The following is a 22,073-nucleotide window of genomic DNA, read 5'->3' on the forward strand; positions in this document are numbered from 1 at the left end:
GCTTTAATATGTACGTTTAACAATAGTTTGGAGAAGAAAACTGTCAAATCATTATTTGAGCAAACCTACTCTTTAAAAGAAGGCACTTAGATGAATATGAAACTGAGGATTGAAACTAAATATACCACAGTTATGTATAAGGATTAGCAAAATGCTGCTGTGAGATAATAATAGCTGTTGGTATTTTTAAATAATTGAAAGATTACTGAACTTTTCCAATATTTAATTGGTAGTTCCACTGTTAAGACCATGAATTATTTTGAAAGGGTGGTAAAATGTATTTTGATTTCATGGACCCACTTCATATTAATATTTCAGTGAATATGAAGTCAGCACATCCACGTCTGGTCAAAAGCTGAATTAAATCCAGAAAAAATGCTGTTGTCTGGGCAGTACTTTATCAATTATGAATAGCATGAATTGACTACTCTAAAAACCTCAGTGCTTTGTTTTGTCTGAAAAGGCAGCGTCTCATCCGCATATCTTCACTGGAGCTGATCTCACAGTGATTTACTTCCTTTATGATTCTCTAGGAAGTCATATATTGATGTTTGATTGATTTACTGCATTTTTACACCCTATTCTTTGCTTCTTTACTCCTATGCACCTGCCCCACCAGAAAACACTCTATGCCTCAGTCTGAGGGGAGCGCTATTGTATGATAAGGCCACAGCCTCTGTACAGTTGTGGAATATTTTATTGATCGAGTCTCATTCTATCTGTCTCAGTTTCACTCAGTTACACAAATGCACATTCTCACCCCAACCCCCGCTGATGTCAGCATGTGTGTGGTGTATGTGAAATGTTCAGGCACTCCTCTTCATGTAATCTGGTGAATTATTTAATATAAGTGATGCCCCAGAGCCCAGAGTGAGACAGTGTGTGTGTGTTGAGGGCAGAGGGTGAGGGGGTTTGGTTGGGAGGGTTACTGGGCCTCAGAAGATCATCAGTCCTCTCTCTGCTTTGTGTAATTAATGAGCATCAAGTGATGCAGCGGAGTTCATTAATATATGGACAGGCTCACACATACACACACATACTTTTTTGTCATGGTCTGTGGTTGTACATATATTTACACACATTATATATATGTATGTATATGTATATATATATATATATATATATATATATATATGTGTGTGTGTGTGTGTGTGTGTGTGTGTGTGTGTGTGTGTGTGTGTGTGTGTGTGTATATATATATCGCTGTTGTTGGAACAAAACCTTGTATCTTCAAAATGGTAAAATGGTAAAATAACATCCCACACACAAATACACAGAGTCTGCAGTGTGTCAACTTTGACAACAACTAATGGTGAATGTTTTTGACTTTGACTCTGTCTCTGTCCTTGTCTCTCTCTCTCTCTCTCTCTCTCTCTCTCTCTCTCTCTCTCTCTCCCTCCAGTGAGAGGTTCTTTGTGCGGCTGAATAAGCAGGGGGTTCCTAAGTCACCAGAGAAAACAGAAAAGCAGTGTACACTCTTTGTTGTGAGTACTGGGCTGTTGTGGGTTGTGTGGAGGGCATGTCCTTGATCCACAGTCTCCAGGTCGAGTCTGCCATTGAAAACGTGCTCACACTGTGGCGTATAAGTATTCTGAGATGTGTTTTTTTGCTTTATACGATTCAAAGCCTTGATTTGATTGATTTTTCTGAGTGTGTCAGATGCATTTTGGAGTGCAGGTCTGACTGCCAAGGTCAAACCGCATCTATGGGAATCGACCTGCACACCAGCAGATCCACCACAGCAGTCACACCACCGTGATGTCTTTCTGCTGTATGGCACTGTTTATGAGCACAGAGATCAGAAATACTGAATGTTTGGGTTAAGAAAAGAACTAAGACAGAAATCATCTGAAATACAGTACTATGTTTGGAAGCTTTCACTGTTTGACTCGTGTTGAATAAAACATTTGTCTTTCTTTAAGGATTTGGGCAGTAGCGATCTCCGCAAAGATGTATATGTTGTAGCTCATATTTTTAGAATAGGTAAGAGTTACTGGGATTGATGGGTGATCTTTGTCTTAAAGTGACCTATCACAATGCCTTACGAAACCTTTCATGATATGCTATGACAGTATACAGCACGTTAGAGATGGCAAGATACCAGTTTTATTTCCAACACCAATACTGAAACCTGAAGTATCGGTGAATACAGAGACGTATTTCTAAGTTAAAATTGAGCTGTTTTTAGTTGAAGTCCTTCAATGCCCACTCTGTTAATTATTGCTAGGAAGTCACAGTATTTTACACTACTTTTACTTACACAGTAAAGAACTGCTGTTCACTGTTCACAGTAAGTTACTGTAAAAGTAATGCAATAACAAGGCACAGTATGTAATGTAATAATATAATGGAATAATGGAATAATTAAGTAATTTTACAGTGAATTTCTTTACAGTGCAATCTAATCTTACCATGCTCAAACTTTCAAACACTCTCCCACCAACTTAGCCAACAACATGAGATGTGCAAAATTTATCTTTTTAAAATAAATGAAACATATTTATTTTAAATAAAGTCATTTTAGTATTATACTGAATGATGCTCATTTATATATATATATATATATATATATATATATATATATATATATATATATATGATAACAACAGGCTACATTTGGCCACTGTAGTTAACATGTAATCAACTTTGGGACAGGGATTGGGGGCATTCTGTCTACATTCTTATTTCAATGGGAGAAACATGTTTTCCTTAAGGTGCCCTGAGTTGAAAAAAGCTCAAAGCAGTCAGGTAGACTGCATCATGAGAGTTTTTCTGCATTAACCAATCAGATCAGAGGGAAGACAGTTGTAATAAAAGAGTTTAACTTATAAAGAGGTCAACTTATATTTGAAATGATTAAAACCATGGCATAAACTAAAAGCAGCTTTTTTACTTTGGCTTATTTTCACTAGAAGCACCACACTTGCTGGGTGATAGTAGTAGCAGAGTAGCACAGCAGCTACTGTTGCTTAGCAACAGAGAAACACCCAGCCAGAAGCAGCAGACAAAATGCAGTGTGAACCCCCAAGAAAAACACACACCTTTCCACTTTCAGAAAAACACAGTATGAATCTCCTATTAATTTATTTTATGTCATGTTACACAGCAAGCAGTTTAGTAATACATCATTCATTTTCTTACAATATCTGATCAGACCTGCTATCGATACTGGGTACTGGATCAGTGCCATCTCTGCAAAACATGCCATTTGTAGTTCAACATGAACCATTTTGATAAGCATTCCAATGGCTGTCAAGGTGTATAATGGCAGGTTCAATGAAGTAACACTACGTAGGCAAACTGATAAGCCACTTCAAGTAAAGTGTGATCGGAACGCTGTCTTTATCTGTATCAGTGTGTGTAGCTAGTGTGAATGCATGGCCTACATCGATTAGTAACATCATCCAGTACTGTTGTTGTCTGTGTGGTGCTCATCGCATGTGTTTATGTCAGCTCACTGTGGACTGGTAAGTGCTTGTGGAGTAGTAGTGCGTACACTCACCATTCACTTTAATAGAAATACATTGTACTTCAGCTCATTGGCCACTTTATTAGAAACCCCTACCTTATAGATCATCTATACGGGTGTGCACTTACAGATCAGAAGGTGTTGTCTTGCAGTTTAGCAATTCGTACATTCTCAATTTATCAGTGACACAGATATTGTAGTGGCGTGGTAATGTGAGTGGTGCTAGTACAAGTGTAACAGTTAAGGTTGAGACTGGTTCATGCAACACATGACTTATTTCAGTTTGAAATATGTCAACTCATCCTTGCCATTTTTCTGCAAATTACAATTTACAATTTCTGTTTGGAAAAGTTTGGAAAAGAAAGTTAATGTAAAATGTGAAATATGCGCTAACCTTTGCATGTTTTTTTATGTTAAATTCATCAAATAAACATTAATTATGTATTAAAATGTGCAGAAGTGTGTTTCACAAAAAAATCAAGCTTAATTTGACCAGGGGCAGCCATATATATATATATATATATATATATATATATATATATATATACATAAATATATATGCTAATCAATTCAAACTTTCCTAAGACTAAAAGTGGAAATAAAACTTCCTGTATGCTGTGAGAATGTACACCACCACTAGCTTAATGTTAAAATTGTAAATGTCACAGGAGCTAAGAAAGCGTTATTGTAGTGGTGATTGGATCAATAAAGTCTACTTATGAAGTAAATTACAAAGCTTTGAAAAATACCTAAACGTTAATAGCCTAAACGTTAAAACTTAAATGAAGCCTATAAATACAATAGCTAACTATGGCCATTAGGTACACATGAACAATTAAGCATTTCACTGTGACTTGTGGCTAGCTGGTTAGCTAAATACATAGCTCAATAGGCAAAACGCCTGCCCCCTTAATTATACTCCTTGGTCCACCGCCCAAAAATATTCAGCATGGTTCTATAGTGAGAGAATTGGATTAAGGATTTAAATGTTTTATTTTACTTGATTTCACAATATTAAAAACACTGCAGTACATTACTAGCCTAGCCCTTAGGAACCTGTTAGTTGCTGCTTGAGGCCTCAGACCTTTAGTGGCCCTTGACCCTAACATTAGCCATAGTAGCCATTTCGTAGGTTCTCTTAATGTAAAATTGAGGTATGATGATATAATAAAGAGCTGAGGAGACACAGGACCCAGGGAACATGAGTACACTCCCATACATCAACAGATCTACAGTCTCTAGCTGTACACTAGCATGGTGGAGCTACAAGCTAGGGGTTTATAAGTGGCTAGTGAGTCAGAATGTGGCTGTGTATGTGCTGGAGCTTTATAAATTTGGTGTCAAATTATATCTTTTAGCTTTCAATGTTCTGTCACAAACCCAGCATAAGGCTGCCAGCTCATGGAAGCTCGCTTGCATTCTAGACTAGAGCATGAACTGTGACACAGCCTGTCACAATCTGTTAGCTCTCATGTAACGTCAAGTGTCATGCCGAGCTGGTGGCAGTGTTGGTCTTTAGGACAGAACTGCAGCTCTGTTGCTGTATTTGTGACACTGGAGCCCAGTTCAGTTCCAGGCCATGTTTTGTGGTTGTGTTATGGTGAACCTGGCTGGTGTGTGTTTGTCAGGGCGAATGGTCGCTGGGGAGAAGAAGAGTGTGTCTAACACTCAGTACAGGCGTCCATTTGGCTGCACCGTGATCAGCGTGTCTGATCTGCTGACGGCCGACTGCAAGGATGACCACCTGCTCAAAGTTTACTCGTGAGTCTGACACTTTCCTCTAAACGCTCTACTCTTTGGATTATGCAGTTAGTTAGAAAACCACTTTATTAACCAATTTCCCACTCACCCGAAATGTAGTCGATCACCAAGACATGTTTGGTGTCTGAAGTTTGCTTCTTTAGTTTTGGACGGCAGCTACGAGGCTAATGTAGCGAACAGGTGACTAGCTACTCTACCTACTAGGTTAGTATAGTTCAAACTGCATGCCTAAATCACAAAACATATACAGACTACAGATGTAAATAGAGAATATTAGAGATGGCACAATGCCAGGTTTATTTCTGATACCAAAACTGAAACCTTACTACAAAGTACTACATAGTATTGACTGATATCAAGCTGATGTTTAAAAATGTGCTGTTTCTAATTGAGTCACCATGATTAAGATGACCTCATTTAACAGTTAAAATATTAAAATAATACATTCATCATTTTATTGCAAAATCTAAAGATATTTTCTGTTATAACACATCAAATTAGAGTTTGACGTATTGCTAGACCACACAGCATTATGGGATATAACAACATTTTAACAATGTTTTATTGTTTTAAAAACACTGTATTTATTTATGTATTTATTTATTTAAAATTGCCCAATGTATGTTTTTGGTCAACTTTGTGTAAATGATTAAGTTAAAACGTCAGTAAAATGTACATTTCCACTTGCATATTTGAGATATTCTGTGCATATACAGCCTAAAATATGGTGAACAACAAAAGGTGTGATAAAATTTCAAGTTAGTTTTTCCATATATAAATGTACAGTAAATTGCTGTATTAGTTTTTTCAGTTGTTCGGTAAAAATACAGGAGATTATGATAATGAATTAATAAATTATAGCTTATTATTGTACGTTTGCAGCAGAACACACAACAGAATACAGCTACATCACAGTAATCTTGAATAAATCCAGCTTTTTTACATTTTTTGTGATACGCCTAATAATAGTTTTAGTTTTTAGCTGAACATGCAGTTTGCGCTGAGCTTAACTATTTGAAGAAAGAGGAGAATTATAGAAATCAATATACAATGTTTGGCAAGTTGGACCTCTTTGTAAAATTGCAAAATTTTATAAATATTTTTTTAATATGGAAGCTGGAAGTTTAAGCTAAATCTCATCACCGTCTACATATATGAGTGAGTCATATGTGGTCCTAAGTCTGTTCCTAAGTTTTGTGTTTATTTTTTGTTTGTAGATGCAACACTGAAAGCGAATGGTATCAAATACACGACAACATCATCCGCAAAGTCAGCTCCAGATACAGTCAGATTGGCTCCAGCACAGGTCAGTCGTCTATAGCTCAAGCATTTATGTTTCCTCAGTGCTTCACCTTCAGCTTGAGTAAATGGCCAAACCTTTTGGAAAGCCTGCTTTACAGAGTCTAGCAAATGGAGCAGAATTCCTCTCTTCTTTCCTCTTATGATATAAATAGCAGAGCTTCTTACAGAACGCTGCCCAGCTCGCTCCTACAGATGAATTCCAGGCTGCAGAACATAGGTCTCACTGCTTCAAAGCAGCTTCACCAAATGAGCTCTGTAAAAAGGACCATGACCAGCGCTTATATTCACCACTATACTCCTTTCACAATGTGTACATGGCTTAAACCTTTACTGTATCCTTCACAATTTTGCATGATGTCACTCATGTCCTTCCACTGGCTTTCGACCTATGTTTATAAGAAGATGGCAGTTTAGAATAATTAGCCTTCTGTATTAGCCACAGTGGTTATGGACAATGTCAATTAAGACATCTGCATTATTATGTGGACAAGCCCTATCCAAGATCCTGATAAGATGCACTACCAGATATGAAAAGGCTAATTATTAGGAAAATTATTTTTCAAGTTCGGCCAAAAAATAACAGAATGTCATACAATTTGATATCAATAAAAAATGGACAAACATGTGGACCAAAATACATCAACATTGTGGATAAACCACATTTCCCATACTTTTTATGTAAATAAAGGAGTTTGAAGAAATATCTAAATGTTGTTAAAGTTTCAAATTGTACCATTCACTCCCCAGTCCACACGGTCTGTTTTGAATTCATTGTTTCAGTGATGTCACGAAAACCAATTTGTGTACATATATCCACCTATTCAGCCTACAGCACCTTAGCTCCACCCATTCAAGCCAATCAGAACAGAGCTTATTTAACATATCGCTGCTGTTGGAACAAAACCTCATGTATACCTTTTTTTTCAGTTTTTGATATCATTTGAGAATACCTGTTGTCCTTTATATTGTATGCAAATTTTGTGATGAATGAGCCAAAACAATTGACCCCAAATGACTTGGAAAAAAGTCTGGTTCCATTGACTTACATTTAAAGTAATGCTTTTTCCTTCTCCTGTAAAGTCTTCATTTTGGAGGTATGCGGGTTTACATGTTCCCCCTGTGTCTGCATGGGTTTTCTCCAGGCTTTCTCCCACAGTCCAAAGACATGCATTTAGGCCAAAGGGAGATGTTAAATTAGGTGTGAATGTGTGTCTGCCCTGTGATGGACTGGCAGCCTGTCCAAGGTGTTTCCTTCCACCCAGCGACTGCTGGGATAGGCTCCAGCTCCCCACGTGACCCATGAGGACAAGCAACTTAGATATTTTCAATATCATAACCTACACAAACATTAAGTGGACATCAAGGGAAAAAGAACAAGAAAAATGTAGAATATGGCCCTATAAATAAGATTTAGCTAAAATGTCTGAAACTCTGCAATGGATGTTGCTTGTTAGCTACAGCAGCTTTGTAGCCAGTGCATCTTGGCTGATCGACGAGGGGGAAATGATGTATTTTTTTTGCCAAATTATTATAAGGAACTGGCTTTCATAAAAGTCTTTTTCATTTTATACTGATAAATATATACTATACTATAACCGTTAATCTTCCCAGACCCTTCCCTGCAGATAAATAAATGAGAAAAAATAGCAGCATTGAAGTGCCCACCCAGTCTGGGAAGGAAGAGGGTTGTTTTCTTTTCAGCTTAGTCTGCCAGAGCCGACTAATTCTACAGCGACTGATTAATGAGCAATTCATTCGCCCATAATTCAATTTTGTTAAATGGGGCTTTTCTAAGTGTCGTCCATTAAACGCTAATTATTAGTCATGTGTGCATTAGCTGTCAATAGCAGCTGGAAGGGACTATTGAGCGGTGTACTGTGAGCGCAGGCTATGCCTAACCTTTTCTGCTTTATCTCTCTCCTCTAAGACGCTTGTAATGGGCACCTTTGCTGCCATCTTGCTAACGTAAAACCTTTCATCATCCCGACACGGTTCAAAGTCCTGTTTACTGACCTCTTTCCTTGAACCTAAGAAGCCATTTGCAAGGCATGCTGGCCGAATGTTGTTTGCCCTTTTGAGACCTCGCGATTGTATGATCCTGCCCCCAATCTATCGTAACAAAGCACACATACCCAAGGTCTCTGTTTGCGGTCTGTTCTGCTGCATTGTCTACGGTTGTGTTTTGTGGAGGAGGTCGAGTAGTAGCTTACATAAGAGTGGCTCACTGGTCTGACTAATGTTGGAGATATGAATGGATTTGTCTTGGTGAGTGGCCATGTGTGGGCAGGCCATTCTGTAAGTTATGAAATAAAGACGCCATAATTAGGCTTTGTGCTGGGAGGCAGAGAATCAGTAGCAAACAGAGATACATAATATTTCTATGGGTTGTTAACCTACGCTCTTAAAAATAAAGGTGCCAAAAATGGTTCTTTGGAGCTGTGAATGTGAAGAACCTCCACGTAATATAAACACCAATTAAATTAAAGATTTTTCCCAGAATTTTACAGCCAGAAAACATGAGGAACCTTTAGGATATAATGTGTACCTACACATTTTGAGCACATCTCAAAACCATGAAAAAAGTAATAACCATGCAATACAACATGGGTAGCTTTTCTGTACGACAGCAGAAGAGATGAACTGCTTTCTATCATGCCTCACTCTGTGAATAAAAAATGATTTTGAAGATTTCGTCGAAAGGATTGAGGACTTTAGAGTATAAATCTCATGCTGAAATTGTCAGTGTGCATGATGAATGCAGGTGAAAGATCCTTGAGCTGTTTATCTTTAAGAATGGAGAACACAGCAGCAGTGAATATTATGGACTACGAATGTTGCTGCCCAGCACAAGCTCAGGCCCACTTACTGCATTCTTCAAATAACCCAGGTTTTGAGGTATTTAGAGTTTTTATATAGTGGCAGTTCAGTACAGTTGTGCTGTGTTTGTGCTGGTTCCTGCAGGACTTGCTGTTTCACTGCAGCTGTTACATGGGAACCTGGAGCAGATCCAAAAGGACTACATGCGCCTCTTTACCCGCAATGTCTCCATCACCCGGAGACTTGGCTTCTCTGATATCATCATGCCAGGTGAGAGAAAATGTTTTCAATATCATCATGCCAAAACAATTCCTTTTTAGCACATGTAGATTTAACTTCTTGTTGAGAAATTCCTGTCCTGTCCTGTCCTGTCCTGTCCTGTCCTGTCCTGTTCTGTCCTGTTCTGTCCTATCCTTCTTTCTTTTCTTTTTCCTATAATGTCCTATTCTATTCTATTCTATTCTATTCTATTCTATCCTAAAATATCATTTCCTGTCCTATTCTGTTGTGTCCTGTCCTATCCTATCCAATGTTCTCATGTCCTATTGTGTCCTGTCCTTTACCTATCCTATCCTATCTTGTCCTATAATATCTAATCCTGTCCTCTCTTCTCATGTCCCATTGTGTCCTGTCCTTTACCTATCCTATCCTATGCTGCCCTATGCTATCCTTTCCTAAAATGTCTTTTCCTATCCTCTCCTGTCCTTCCCCATCGCGTCCTATCCGGTCCCCTCCTATCTGATCATGTATATTCATATAAATTCATATTTTGTTACTGTAACTGGAAGCATGATCCCCTAAGTTTGTCACCACCATATTCTTCAGTGAGGTTTTATGTGTTTATGAAATTGTAAAGCTAGTGAAATGGACTGCACAAAGACATTTTAATGACACTCTTTATGACATTGCAGTCTCAAGTAACTGCTTTTCCTTTAGATGTCTACAGTTATTGCCATTCCATTATGCTATTTAAACAAAATTACCTAATTACATAATTAAATGCATAGTTATGCAATAAATTACATTTACATTCAGTTTTTATTCTGTATTAAAGTGTTTGAGTTGTTACTTTTTCCTTTCATTTTCATTAGGGACAGAATACATTGAATTTACAAATAAAGGATGCTTTTTCTTTCCACCAAATATGACTTTAAAAAGTTTTCAGTCATAACACAAATTGTCTTCTACTTACTGCTACAAATGTGGGATTGAAAGATTATAATCTGCACGTTTGGTAAAATCCTTCTCAGTACACAACTTGTGTGAAGTAATTCGTCTAAAATTGCAGGATGTTTGCTTTTACCAGTGATAAAGGCAACTTCTACAGGTGAATGATACGATGGCATCAGCAGTTGAAAACAGCTGTGAAATTATGACACCATGTTCAATCTGTGATGCAACACAAGCGTATCTCTCACTGTGGAAGACTTGTGTGTGCGTAATGTAATGAAGTATTGATTGTTCGCAGTGATGTGGTCTGCACAATTTGCTCATCTTCAAATGCAGACACTCAAGGGAGCTGCTTATCTGTTTATTAGAGGCCATTTATCGACCTGCTCACAAGCTTTTAATACCTGCATTGATATAGGACAACTAAATACTGTCATTGGTGGGTTTTTTTTATTTTATTTCATTTCAGAATGTCCTCTATTGAGATGGATCTGTCCGACCCATTGAGATGCTGTCTATGTGTCCAATTTGCATGCTTCTATTGGCTTTCACACTCTCAGAGGGCTCATGGGGGATGCATCACAGCTTGTGTTAATTGAGTAATTAGTGTCGTCTTATAGTGGTTTTCTCGTCTCAACTGACCTATGACTTATGGAGTCGAAGGGCAAGCTCAGATATGGTGTTTGCGACTTTATTGGGGTCAGAGGTGCCAAATGAATGTTGCATTTTCCCACAGGCTTATGAGGATAACTTCATAAAGTGTTTCAGTGAGTGATGAAAAACACCTTTTTTCTGCAGGTGAAGTGAGGAATGATCTGTATGTGACACTGGAGAGAGGCGAGTTTGAGAAAGGAGGGAAGAGTGTGGCGAGAAATGTGGAGGTCACTGTGTATCTGCTGGGAGGAGATGGCCAAGTACTAAAGGTAAACCTAGCAACACGTCCATGAACAGGAATCATTCTAAATATAAGAATACAACCAGTAAAATATAAGTGATTCTTCAATTAAAAGCACATTATAAAACAGATAGTTCTGTCCTTTAACTCTGATTGACTTGTTCAAAGCTGTTGTAAAATAAACAATATGCATAGTGCACGCCTATGACCGCATCACATCAACTGAACTCTGTATTACTGCGTCACGTCATGAAAAATTCTTATGCTTTTTATGGAATAATTTTTGTTTCTAATGCTACTTGTTTTTGTTTAAACTGAGAGGCTGACAACTTATTTTCTTACCTAGAACCAGACTGGTCAGCTAGCAGGCTAAAACAGCCTAAACAACTGCATTGTTTATATCATAGGATGGAATTAAAGTAAATCTCAAATGACTCTGTATTCCCTAAGGAGTGTGCAATGAAAGTTCTGAAATTCTTGATTCTACAGCCAAATAGTGCCCTATTTGTTGAATAAGGATGTGGCTGAATCCCAAGTGACTACTATTTTGCTATATTATGCACTGTGGAGATGCAGTATTTAAATACCTATGGAGTGCACTAGCTTGGTGCAAAATAAGCATCACAATGGTAATTTGGCGAAAAGTACTTATAAAGTGAAGGTTTTTGTATTAAACAGTGCTGTGTTATGTTTATTGTTATGAGACAAAAAACTGCGATATACAGCAATGGTCAAACGAATGTTCTACTCTGCATTCAGAGGTCCATGATTGCTTCGTAACAATACTGTGCTCTGAAGCAGGGGTGTCAAACTAAACCAGTAAAGGGGCCATATTAAGAAATTGAATCAAATCTGTGGGCCAAAGCAAAAAAAAAAATTATTAAAATTTTTATTAATAGTGTGCTACCGAACTGGACATTATTTACTCAAAATATGCAAAAACTTCAGCAGTAAAATACAGACATTTGTAGTAGATCCTGAAATATTACATGGACACTTGAAATATTCAAGATTTAAATGTCCCCAAAAGCTTAGTCTTTATACTTACCTGTTTGCTTGAAATAGACCCCTGGCATCCTTTCTTTGCTGCATGTTCATTAAGACCTGGGCTCAATTTCTGAGCTGTTGAGCTAAAGTTAAGTGTTTGTACTGGTTAAACTGCAGCTGATATGAATTTGGTGATATGACTGGTGTGGAACTGTGCAGAATTGTGTAGAATTGTGGTGTAACTGCTGTCACATAGACTGTTGTTGGGGTAGGAGGGTCAGAGCACAGCAGTGCATGCTGGGGACTGTAGTGCAGCACATTGTGAAGCAAGCTAATATTAATAGAAAATTAAAATACTTTTGTGAACCAGAAAGGATTGTGTGGCGGTCCTCGATGTGGTCCACGGGCCTTGTGTTTGACACATGGGTTCTAAAGGAACTAAATTTCTTGTAGTCATTAGTATCCATCTGCAGAGGTGCGGTACTGCAGTACCCCCACACTTTGAGACCTGTGCTTTCAGCTCCATGCATCTCAGTTAAGGAACTGCAGCCACGCTTTCAGCTCTCATGAGTACAGCAGTAAGCGGTGGATTGAACGACACTACTGTTGTTAGATGAGAGCAGCTGTTTTTATGCTCATAACGTTTCATATCTAATCTTATTAATGAAGCTGTTTAAGACTAAATTAGTCCAGTAGTTCGGTTAGATCTTTCCCAGCATGCTGATTATTGCCTTTGAAGCACTATCAGCATTATTACATTAATTCTAAAGCATAATTATAATGGCAAATTATGTCTAAGTAAACTCTTTCTTTTGGTTTTTGGTTTCACTTTTTGGCTCAGTATATCCTGAATTTCAGTTTTGGTCAAGAATCTTCATTTCAGTGCATGTTGTGAATTGAAGACCTGATCAGAGCTTTGATCAAGTTATGGCTTGTCATTACAATCATCAGCTGTGTGATGGTAATGACAGGAGGTGGTAATGATAATCCTCACAGTTGGTTATATCTTGGACTTGCCAACTGTATAACCAGCAGTTTCCATTAAATATCTGTAAATTAAGTCAAACCACAGAGCTTCAGCTGTTGTATTGTAACATATTTGATTATTGAAAATGCTGTTGATGTACCAATATGGAAATTGTTGGCCATATTTCTCTCTCTCTCTCTCTCAGGGTCTGGTGTGCTCAGGTTCAGGTGAGCTGGGGGCGGACGAGTTTCACTCGTTTGTTCTATATCACAGTAACAGCCCGCGCTGGTCAGAGCAGATTAAGCTGACCGTTCCTCCGGAGCTCTTCAGGGTCACACACCTGCGCTTCGAGTTCAGACACTGCTCCAGTAAGAACACACACTCCGCCACCGTCACATACACTGTCAGTGAGGTTATTAATGGCGATTAAGAGCTGTGCTGCAGTGCTGCTGTCCCACTGCACTCTGAGGAAACTCTGTGGAGACGGATTCATTAGAACACTCACAGAATATTCAGTGGGAACATCCCAGATAGCTGTGACTGAGATTTCAGTGATTCATTAGAGAGCTGCTTTGCTGAGTGGAGCTGTTCACAGTAGCAGCGGTACTACTGAATAGAATGAATTCTCACCACTTATTCTAATATTAACCTATTTAGAATATAACACAATTAGTAAAGCAGAAATCATTGCTTACGTTGAAATTTGTACTTCCTTTCTGCAAGTGCTGCTTTTGGCTTTAAAGGGCTCATATTTTGGAAAAAGTGCCTACAGCAGTCTAGCCCTAGTTATCAATACTGAAGGTATAAGCAGTGTTTCAGCCCAGACTGCTTTAGAACAGAGCACATCAAAATATAGCAGTCTTAAAGTTACAGTAACAAAATAGCCTGTTTAATTGTACAAAGATAAAGAGAGTTTGGGAAATGGTCATGCAAAAATGAATTATGACTATTTTGAGTACACACATCTGCACAAATGTCATATGTCGAAAAAAATACAGTTCACCAAAAAAGAGCACTTTAAGGCATCCATACTGGCATCTGTTCACTTGTTTGAGGCAGTGAGTTTCTGTTCTTTTCCTGTTGTTGCATGTTGAAAAATGTTCAGGGCTACTTTAAGATTTGATGTGACGTTTCCTGTGTTCTCCTGCAGCAAAGGAGAAAGGAGAGAAGAAGCTGTTTGGTTACTCTTTTGTTCCACTGATGCAAGAGGATGGGAGAACACTGCCTGATGGAACTCATGAGCTCATCGTCCACAAGGTACTGGAAGGTTGTGTGTGTGTGTGTGTGTGTGTGTGTGTGTGTGTGTGAGTATGTATGTGAGTGTGTTAGTATTAACTCTTCCCTCCTGCTCCTGTCAGTGTGAAGAAACGGCGAACCTGCAGGACTGCTCTCGCTACCTCAAGCTTCCCTTCTCTAAAGCCAGCCTGCAGCCTGGTAACAACCAGACCATGAAGAACAGCAAAGAGTCTTTCTGGATCCTTTCCCTGCTGTGCTCCACCAAACTCACCCAGAACGGTACAGCAGCGCTCCACACTACTTACCTGCGTCCTTGAAGGTCTAACGATATCCATGATATGCTCAGAAAAGCATATTGTGACATTATGTGACATAATTTATCACATTAAATGCTAAAAATCCGTAATATTGCCTGCTAAAGTTGCCGCCTGAGCCCTGTTCCTGAACATTTACTATCACATTTCAGTGCTGCCTAGTGCCTAAGCATGTGACGGAGCGCAACTTTCTGAAATAATGGACCTACAGTGAGTAGTGGTTTCTGGCACTGTGTGACGTACTGTTTATATATATATATTATATATATTGTGGGGCGCCAGAGGCAAGCCAGGGACCACAGGAGAGGGGAAGTAGGTTAGCGACTTGTAGCCGCGCTGTTTATTGGCGTTAAAATCAAAAGAAAAAAGAAAAAAACAAAGAACAAAGCAGCAGGGGGGAGTCCCGTGAGGAGCGCAGCAGGAGGGGAAGTCTCTCGTGGACTCCCGGCCGTGGGCTCAGTCTGTGTATGGAGCGCAGAAAGAGAGAGAGCACAGTAGTTAACACCCATGGACTCTCACACCAAGCTACTCACCGGACTGAGGTTCCGTGGCTGTTTAAACCTGCATCGCCACAGCCCGGTGAGTGGCTACAGCTGCACTGATTATGCGCGGCCAGGCGCGGGTGGTTTCTCGCCCCGCCCCCTGGGCCACGCAGTTGCCTGCTGTCCAAAACAAAGTGCTGAAGGGGGCAGGCCACCTACCAGCAGCCCAGAGATCAACCCGTGTATATATGTATATAAATATATATATATATATATATGTATATGTATATATTTACGTATCAAGAAATATTTATTATTGATTAAATTTGCCTTCGAACAGAATCAAACTCCTCTCACAATAAATAATCAGCATAAAATAAACTGTATGTAAGGTGCAGAATCCAGTGTCCTCGCAGAATGGTTGCTCACAAAGCATTATTTTTTGCTTATGTTTTGCGCTTTTCTTGTCATTTGTGAATTTTTTCCTCATTTCAAACAGGCTGAGGCTACAAATAGTATGAGCATTTTAACAGGAAATATTCCTTTCTGCTTCAGTTTTTTTTGCTGTATTCTTGTGTATTGTGCGGGATGTCATGTTTTGAAGTGATATTAAACCTGTAGGGGGGTATTCTTGGGTATTGTATCCCATCCTGATACTTGGCATGAACAGAGATTACAAACGGCTTGTCTAATATATCTCATAAAAACTCCACGCAGATGAATCTTTTTTTGCACTGTTTATCTACTGCTGTTCAAACTGTTTGAACAAGTCTGTGCTGAGCAGTGCTTTAGAAAAAACTGAATGATTTTGACCATTTCGAGTCCAAAATAAGCTGAATAACCTATAAATTCAGCTTCACACATCCTTGGAAATAAACTGTTTTTTAACCCGTGTTCATTATCATTGAGATGGTTTGTTAATAGATTTTGACACTTTGCTGTTGTCTTATAAAATCTTTTTTCTGTCAAAAATTTCAACCTTTTTTCTCTTATAACGGAAAACATGCCATTTTTTCCCCAGTTTGACCATTTAGTAGCTGAAAATTGAGCATGCTTGATCTTTGCTATTTATGTAGCCCTCCTGGTGACAGATAAATAAAAACAGTGTGTGGCAATGCCTTATTAACTCATGGAAACAAGATCATAAAGTGTGGCCACGCCTTATTAACTTGTGGAAACAAGATCATAATGCGTGGCCATGCCTTATAAAATGTAGAAACAAGGTCCTAATTTGTGGCTATGACTTAGTAAGGCATGACAGTGCGATAATTAAGTTGTGACCACAACATAGTAAAGTGTGGGAACGAGATCATACCTTACTAAGTTGTGACCACGCATTAGAATCTCGTTCCCATGCCTTACTAAGTCATGGCCACGCATTAGGAACTCGTTCCCATGTCTTACTAAGTCATGACAAGAAGTTAATTATCTTGTTCCCATGTCTTACTAAGTCGTGGCCACACATAATTTTTATTTATACAGGATGTCACCAGCAGAGCTTTGTGTATGAATTCACATTAGATAAAATCCCAACACAGAATTTGAAAACTTTAAAATGCTCCAGTTTATGAAATAGTACTTCATTGCAGTTAAGCGTCACAGATCTACCCCATTCTTAAATGATCTTCTATTACTCCGAACCTGAGCGATTAACTGGCACAGCTGAAGCTCCGTTCCTCTTCCTTATGTGACCTTTCGTCTGCGACCTTTCTGAGCTATTTATGTGCTCTGTACAAGTGAAGCCGATGCAGCGGCGGACGTGAAAGAGTGCGTGAGTGTGCAGGAGAGATGACTGCATGCTGATCTCACACCTGCCTCTGTTGACCTTGGAGCTCAACCCAATAACTCAGACAGCGCTCAGAACGGCCCGGCAGCTGCGCTCCAATCACCCTGAGCCACAGAGCATTGCGAGAAGACTCTGCACACAGCCAGTCAGGGAGTCATATCACACTTCAGGGAGCTTTGTGACCATGTGACACAGCTTTATTTTATCTTCTTCAGCAGCAGTTTGGTGAACACCATCCTGCATGACTACAGCTATGCAATGTTTCGCGTCTCCCCTGCTTTAAAACCTCTGAGTCTTCTTAGCAGCCTACATAAGGAGAACATGCATGCAAGAGCTGAGTTTATCCTGACTCAGCAAGCTTTTTACTGAGCTTGACAAATGGGCTTTGATGCTATTTGCTGTTCTATCAGCAAGACAGGCATTAATGATGCATATATTTTTTCATAATGATCATGTTTCAGCTCATATTAGTTTCATATTAACCTGCAGGTGACATGCTGGATTTGCTGAAATGGAGAACCCACCCAGAACGGATCATGGACTCCCTGACCAAGCTGAAGGACATAGATGGTTCTGAGATAGTTAAGGTAATTTGCTAGCCTACATTCTAAGACTTTTTTGTGTATGTGATGCATAAACAGCTGTCAAAGTATTATAATAATTAATTACACCTAAATCACATTATGTTGTGTAGTTAATCACAATTAATTGCTTTTCTCTGTGTTGACTCTTTTCTCTGTGTTGATTCTTGAGGACAATCCAATGTAGCCTGCTGAAAGTGCTAAACGTATTGCCATAATAGCAATTTGAAAGCTGTATTTGAATGTGCAGGCTACAATTGCAGATTCTGTCATAGCAGCATACATTGCGCTGCAGCTGGGTTTCAGCCTGAACTACAAACATCCATTAATACAGTAAAACTTGTTTTAATCTTGGTAGGAAATGTAATATAGTTATGATGTTCACCTTAGGTAAGAACAGAATCTACGCACACTCAGCAGCACTAAGGTGCAAACAATTCTGCAGTTTAAGATCACATCATGAATTTGACAAAGACTTTTTCTTATGCTCTAAAATGTGGCTCATCAGATCTACTAAAAAATGTGGTAACAAGTAAATAAACTAGTTTTACTCAACCTACATAAATACTTTGAACGATTCTTTAAATCAAAGTAATTTTTTGAGTTGAATAAAGTAATTTTTAAGTAGATCTGACGAGACACTTTTTACAGTGTAGGACTTTTCTCAAGAATACATTTAGGAAAAAAGCTATTTGTGAATGAGGTCCAATGTTCCTCAACCATTGCGTGTAACTCTATTGTCAGATTTAACCCTCTGGGGTAGACGAAAGCATCGACACATAAAATCAGATGTTTTTCAATGAATCTATTAATATATTTGCGATAATACAGCGCAGAAGCAAGGTGCAAATATTTCCACAATCTGTAGCATCTGCAATTTTCATTCCGTCTTATCAAGTGATCATATACAATCGGAGGTATGAGCAAATGAGAAGTTGAGATACACGCCGTCTGCCACTCACTGTGTGTAACTGGTAGATTTGCATGTCTGACATCTGCCTCTCGCCTGTTGATTCATGTGCGTATCTATATTTTATGTGAAACTGACAAATGGACACAAAAGACTTACCCATCACATCAGAAACCTTTCATTTTTCATTCAGTTGCCTGAAGCACAGACATGAAATGGTGTATAAACATTTTACAGCTGCTGAAGTTGCTGCAGCAGTTTTGGAAAGTAGTGATGAGGATAGCATTTATCTACTAGCATTTATTCATACATTACAATACTTTTGTGAACCTAAGTCTTTAGTAAACCTATTTCAAGCACCAAAACTTTTTATCCACATGAGTTAAAGCTGTGTTTTCACAATAGATATTGAGATTTCTAAGACCGGACTTGAACTTTTCAGCTTTAGGGTCAAATTATCTCTGAACACAGTCCTCCAAGTCAAACAGAGCCTCAATACAGAGAGAGCTTAGATTTTTCTGAATATTCTGATATGTAACATGTGGGTGTCATATAATATGCAAGTGCGTTAAAGGTGAATTTAAGAATATATGCAAAAATCAAGAAAAGCCTTTAGAGCCCAGAGTGTGGGTACCTAGGTACCTAGTACCTAGCTGAACCAGGTATTGGCTGGTAACTGAAAATACTGGGCTTCCTCAAGGAGAGGTGTGGAAATGGCTAAGCTAACAGACACACATAATCACAATGTTATATCAATAATCAATACCAGGGCTGTCAAATGATTAAAATAATGAATCATGTTTAATTCCAGTACCTTGTGTCGTTAATCATTTGTATGTTTTATATTCAGCTTTTGTCTTCATTTTTTCAATTTGATCTTATGATTTTTTCCATTTTAACCCTCTCAGGTTGACAGTTTTGTATGGAAAGCACATTGTACTTTAAAGAATTAAACATTTTCTGCAACGTTGCAGGCTACAGACTTACTTTCATTTTTTTCTGGAAGTCTGGGGTTTTGCTGTTTCAATGAGGGCTATGGTGCGATTGTATCACCTTCAGGAGCTTTGCAATCCAGCCTTGAAGTGCACTGTTATTTTGGAGACTTTGACAAGGTCACTTTTAACACTGAATGTCTTCTGTGAATATTAATTTATTTCTACATGTTGAAAAGAGTTATTGTTGTTAGCATGGTCGTTAGCCTCCTTTGGTTGAGTCTGTCAACCAATCAGCAACTGTGTTCCTGACTTGCCAACTAATCAGAGGCTGTGTTCCTGACTTGTTGCTGGATAGATTACCAGGCAGAAGGAAAATATGTTTTGTCTACTATGTCATTTGATGATGCATATGACATCATCAACCTGAGAGGATTAAAAGCAATTGGTTTTGTTATAACAATATGAGTGGACAAAATAAGCGTCATCAGAATGTATTTTTACCTTCAATAATTCCGCTTGAACCTGAACATTAAATCACATGAATGCAGGATGAACATGAAAATAAGATGAACTCAGGTTCCACTTTCACCAGCGTCCAGTGAGAGCAGCAGCAGCTGCATGTTCCAACCAATGAGTGTATATGTCAAATATACAGCTAAGGATTACAACTCCTACGTGACAGGTCTTGTTTCATAAGGCAAACTGGAGCTTCCCGCTTTGCTGTTGCTTTTATTAGTTTGTGGGTTGTTGATTTATCCTCAGTTCTCCCACAAGCACTGCCTGGCATAGCAATAACACTGCTACTGTTACTGAGACTGCCATTATAGCAATGTGTTGTGCTTATAAATGGTATTTCAGACATAAAGAAATTTACAGCATTGCAGTAGCTGGAAATAATGTTTAACAAGAGAACCATCAGGGGAACATCTTGCTGTTTAAAGGCTGTATTTGAACGTGAGGGTTACATTGGTGATGTCATAGCATTAATGCATTAACTTAATTACTAATTTATAGAGATTGTCTGCTTTTCTGAGCAATTAAATATTTCATACCCATATTTTTCATGAGTGACTCAAAATTTTTGCATGGTGTTAGGTGTATCTTTTATCTCTATTTCTCTGTTTTATCTCTATTGTCTCTGTTTGCTCCCTCACAGTTTTTGCAGGACACGCTGGACACCCTGTTTGCTGTTTTAGACGACAGTCCGCAGAGATACGGACTAAAGGTGTTTGACTGCCTGGTAAGGGACGTGTTGTTCTATGTGTGAGTGTGAGTGCAGAGAAGCTTTACAAATACTCCGTCTCACATCCTTTCAGAACGTTATGCAATGCAGACTTAAATAACTAGTCTTTTTTGTCCCCTCTTCTGCTGTGTTGCCACAGTTACCTGCCAAATACAGCCACTGAGCTGCTGACAAAATACGTTTAATTGCTTTCGCTCACACCGGGGTCTTATCATAACTGAACTGCTTGAGCTTTTTCCTTGGTTGTGTGATAGTTGTCTTTGTTTTAGAAAGTCCGTTTGCAGGCACTGAAGTTGCATTATTGCTGGTAATAGGCACTTTTGGACAGTTAGGCAGTAAAATCTATCATAAGATATTGTGTTAAACGTTCTGAAAGACATTCATCAGATTCAGAGGTTTGTACACATCTGCTCATCCCGCATTTCTACTGCAGGGAAGGGTATTAATATCAAATCAGTCCTTGCTTGGCTGCAGCCATTGCTCTTCTGAGAAGGCTTTACACTAGATATTGGAACATTGCTGGGTGGAATGGATTGCATTCAGCCACAAGAGCATTGGTGAGATCAGGTAGTGATATTGGATGACCAGTTGTGGATCACTGTAACTCATGCCAAAGATATGGATGGAGCTCAGTGAATCCAGAAAATGCAACATCCCAATGCTGGGGGCTTTATATCCCTCTAGCTGACACGTGACATTGGGCACAGGCACATGTGTGGCCGCTCTAGAGCATCCAATTCTGTTGGTCACTGCTTTTCTAAGGAGATTATATAAGCTAGGTGTAAACAACTGAAGACCTCTGTCAGCAATAATGCACCTCATAGTAGCTGAATTCATTATTAGAAGGTGTGTCTGGATACTTTTGGACATGACTGTTTGCAGTGAGTGTGAGCAGTAACTTTTCTGAGCAGTAAGAGATGAACTGAATGCTCATTTGATTTGCTGTGCAGGTGCATGTCATCAATTTACTGCAGGACAGTAAATTCCAGCACTTCAAGCCTGTCATGGACAACTACATAGAGAATCACTTTGCAGGTGCCCTGTCATACCGGTAAGCAGCACTAACACTACATTATTTCAGCCCTGCTGAAAAAAGAAAATTATAAACCATTAGGATTAAAACTTACTTCGTTTTAATATAGTTTTGCTTTCTAGTGGGAATGGGATTAATGGTCACAATTAGATTCCAGTAATTTCCTCTAGAACACCTACAGGTCC

The 22,073-nt window shown here is 38.8% G+C and overlaps 1 protein-coding gene across 2 annotated transcripts in view; it reads left to right on the forward strand.

Moving 5' to 3' along the window:
* dock4 (dedicator of cytokinesis 4) overlaps nt 1-22,073 on the forward strand; it is a 118,699-nt gene that overhangs the window by 41,451 nt on the left and 55,175 nt on the right. Inside the window, exons 9-20 of one of the 2 annotated variants that reach the window (XM_017690341.2) lie at nt 1,403-1,484; nt 1,923-1,983; nt 5,098-5,230; nt 6,448-6,536; nt 9,494-9,619; nt 11,318-11,442; nt 13,574-13,736; nt 14,519-14,625; nt 14,727-14,883; nt 17,676-17,773; nt 20,769-20,852; nt 21,806-21,906. In XM_017690341.2, the coding sequence (XP_017545830.1) occupies nt 1,403-1,484; nt 1,923-1,983; nt 5,098-5,230; nt 6,448-6,536; nt 9,494-9,619; nt 11,318-11,442; nt 13,574-13,736; nt 14,519-14,625; nt 14,727-14,883; nt 17,676-17,773; nt 20,769-20,852; nt 21,806-21,906 (1,326 nt within the window). Of the gene's footprint in view, nt 1-1,402; nt 1,485-1,922; nt 1,984-5,097; nt 5,231-6,447; nt 6,537-9,493; nt 9,620-11,317; nt 11,443-13,573; nt 13,737-14,518; nt 14,626-14,726; nt 14,884-17,675; nt 17,774-20,768; nt 20,853-21,805; nt 21,907-22,073 lie in introns of those variants that run through there. The other variant, XM_017690342.2, reaches the window with a different exon arrangement.

This window comes from Pygocentrus nattereri, chromosome 8, assembly GCF_015220715.1.
Source record: "Pygocentrus nattereri isolate fPygNat1 chromosome 8, fPygNat1.pri, whole genome shotgun sequence".
In the NCBI taxonomy this organism is placed as follows: domain Eukaryota; kingdom Metazoa; phylum Chordata; class Actinopteri; order Characiformes; family Serrasalmidae; genus Pygocentrus; species Pygocentrus nattereri.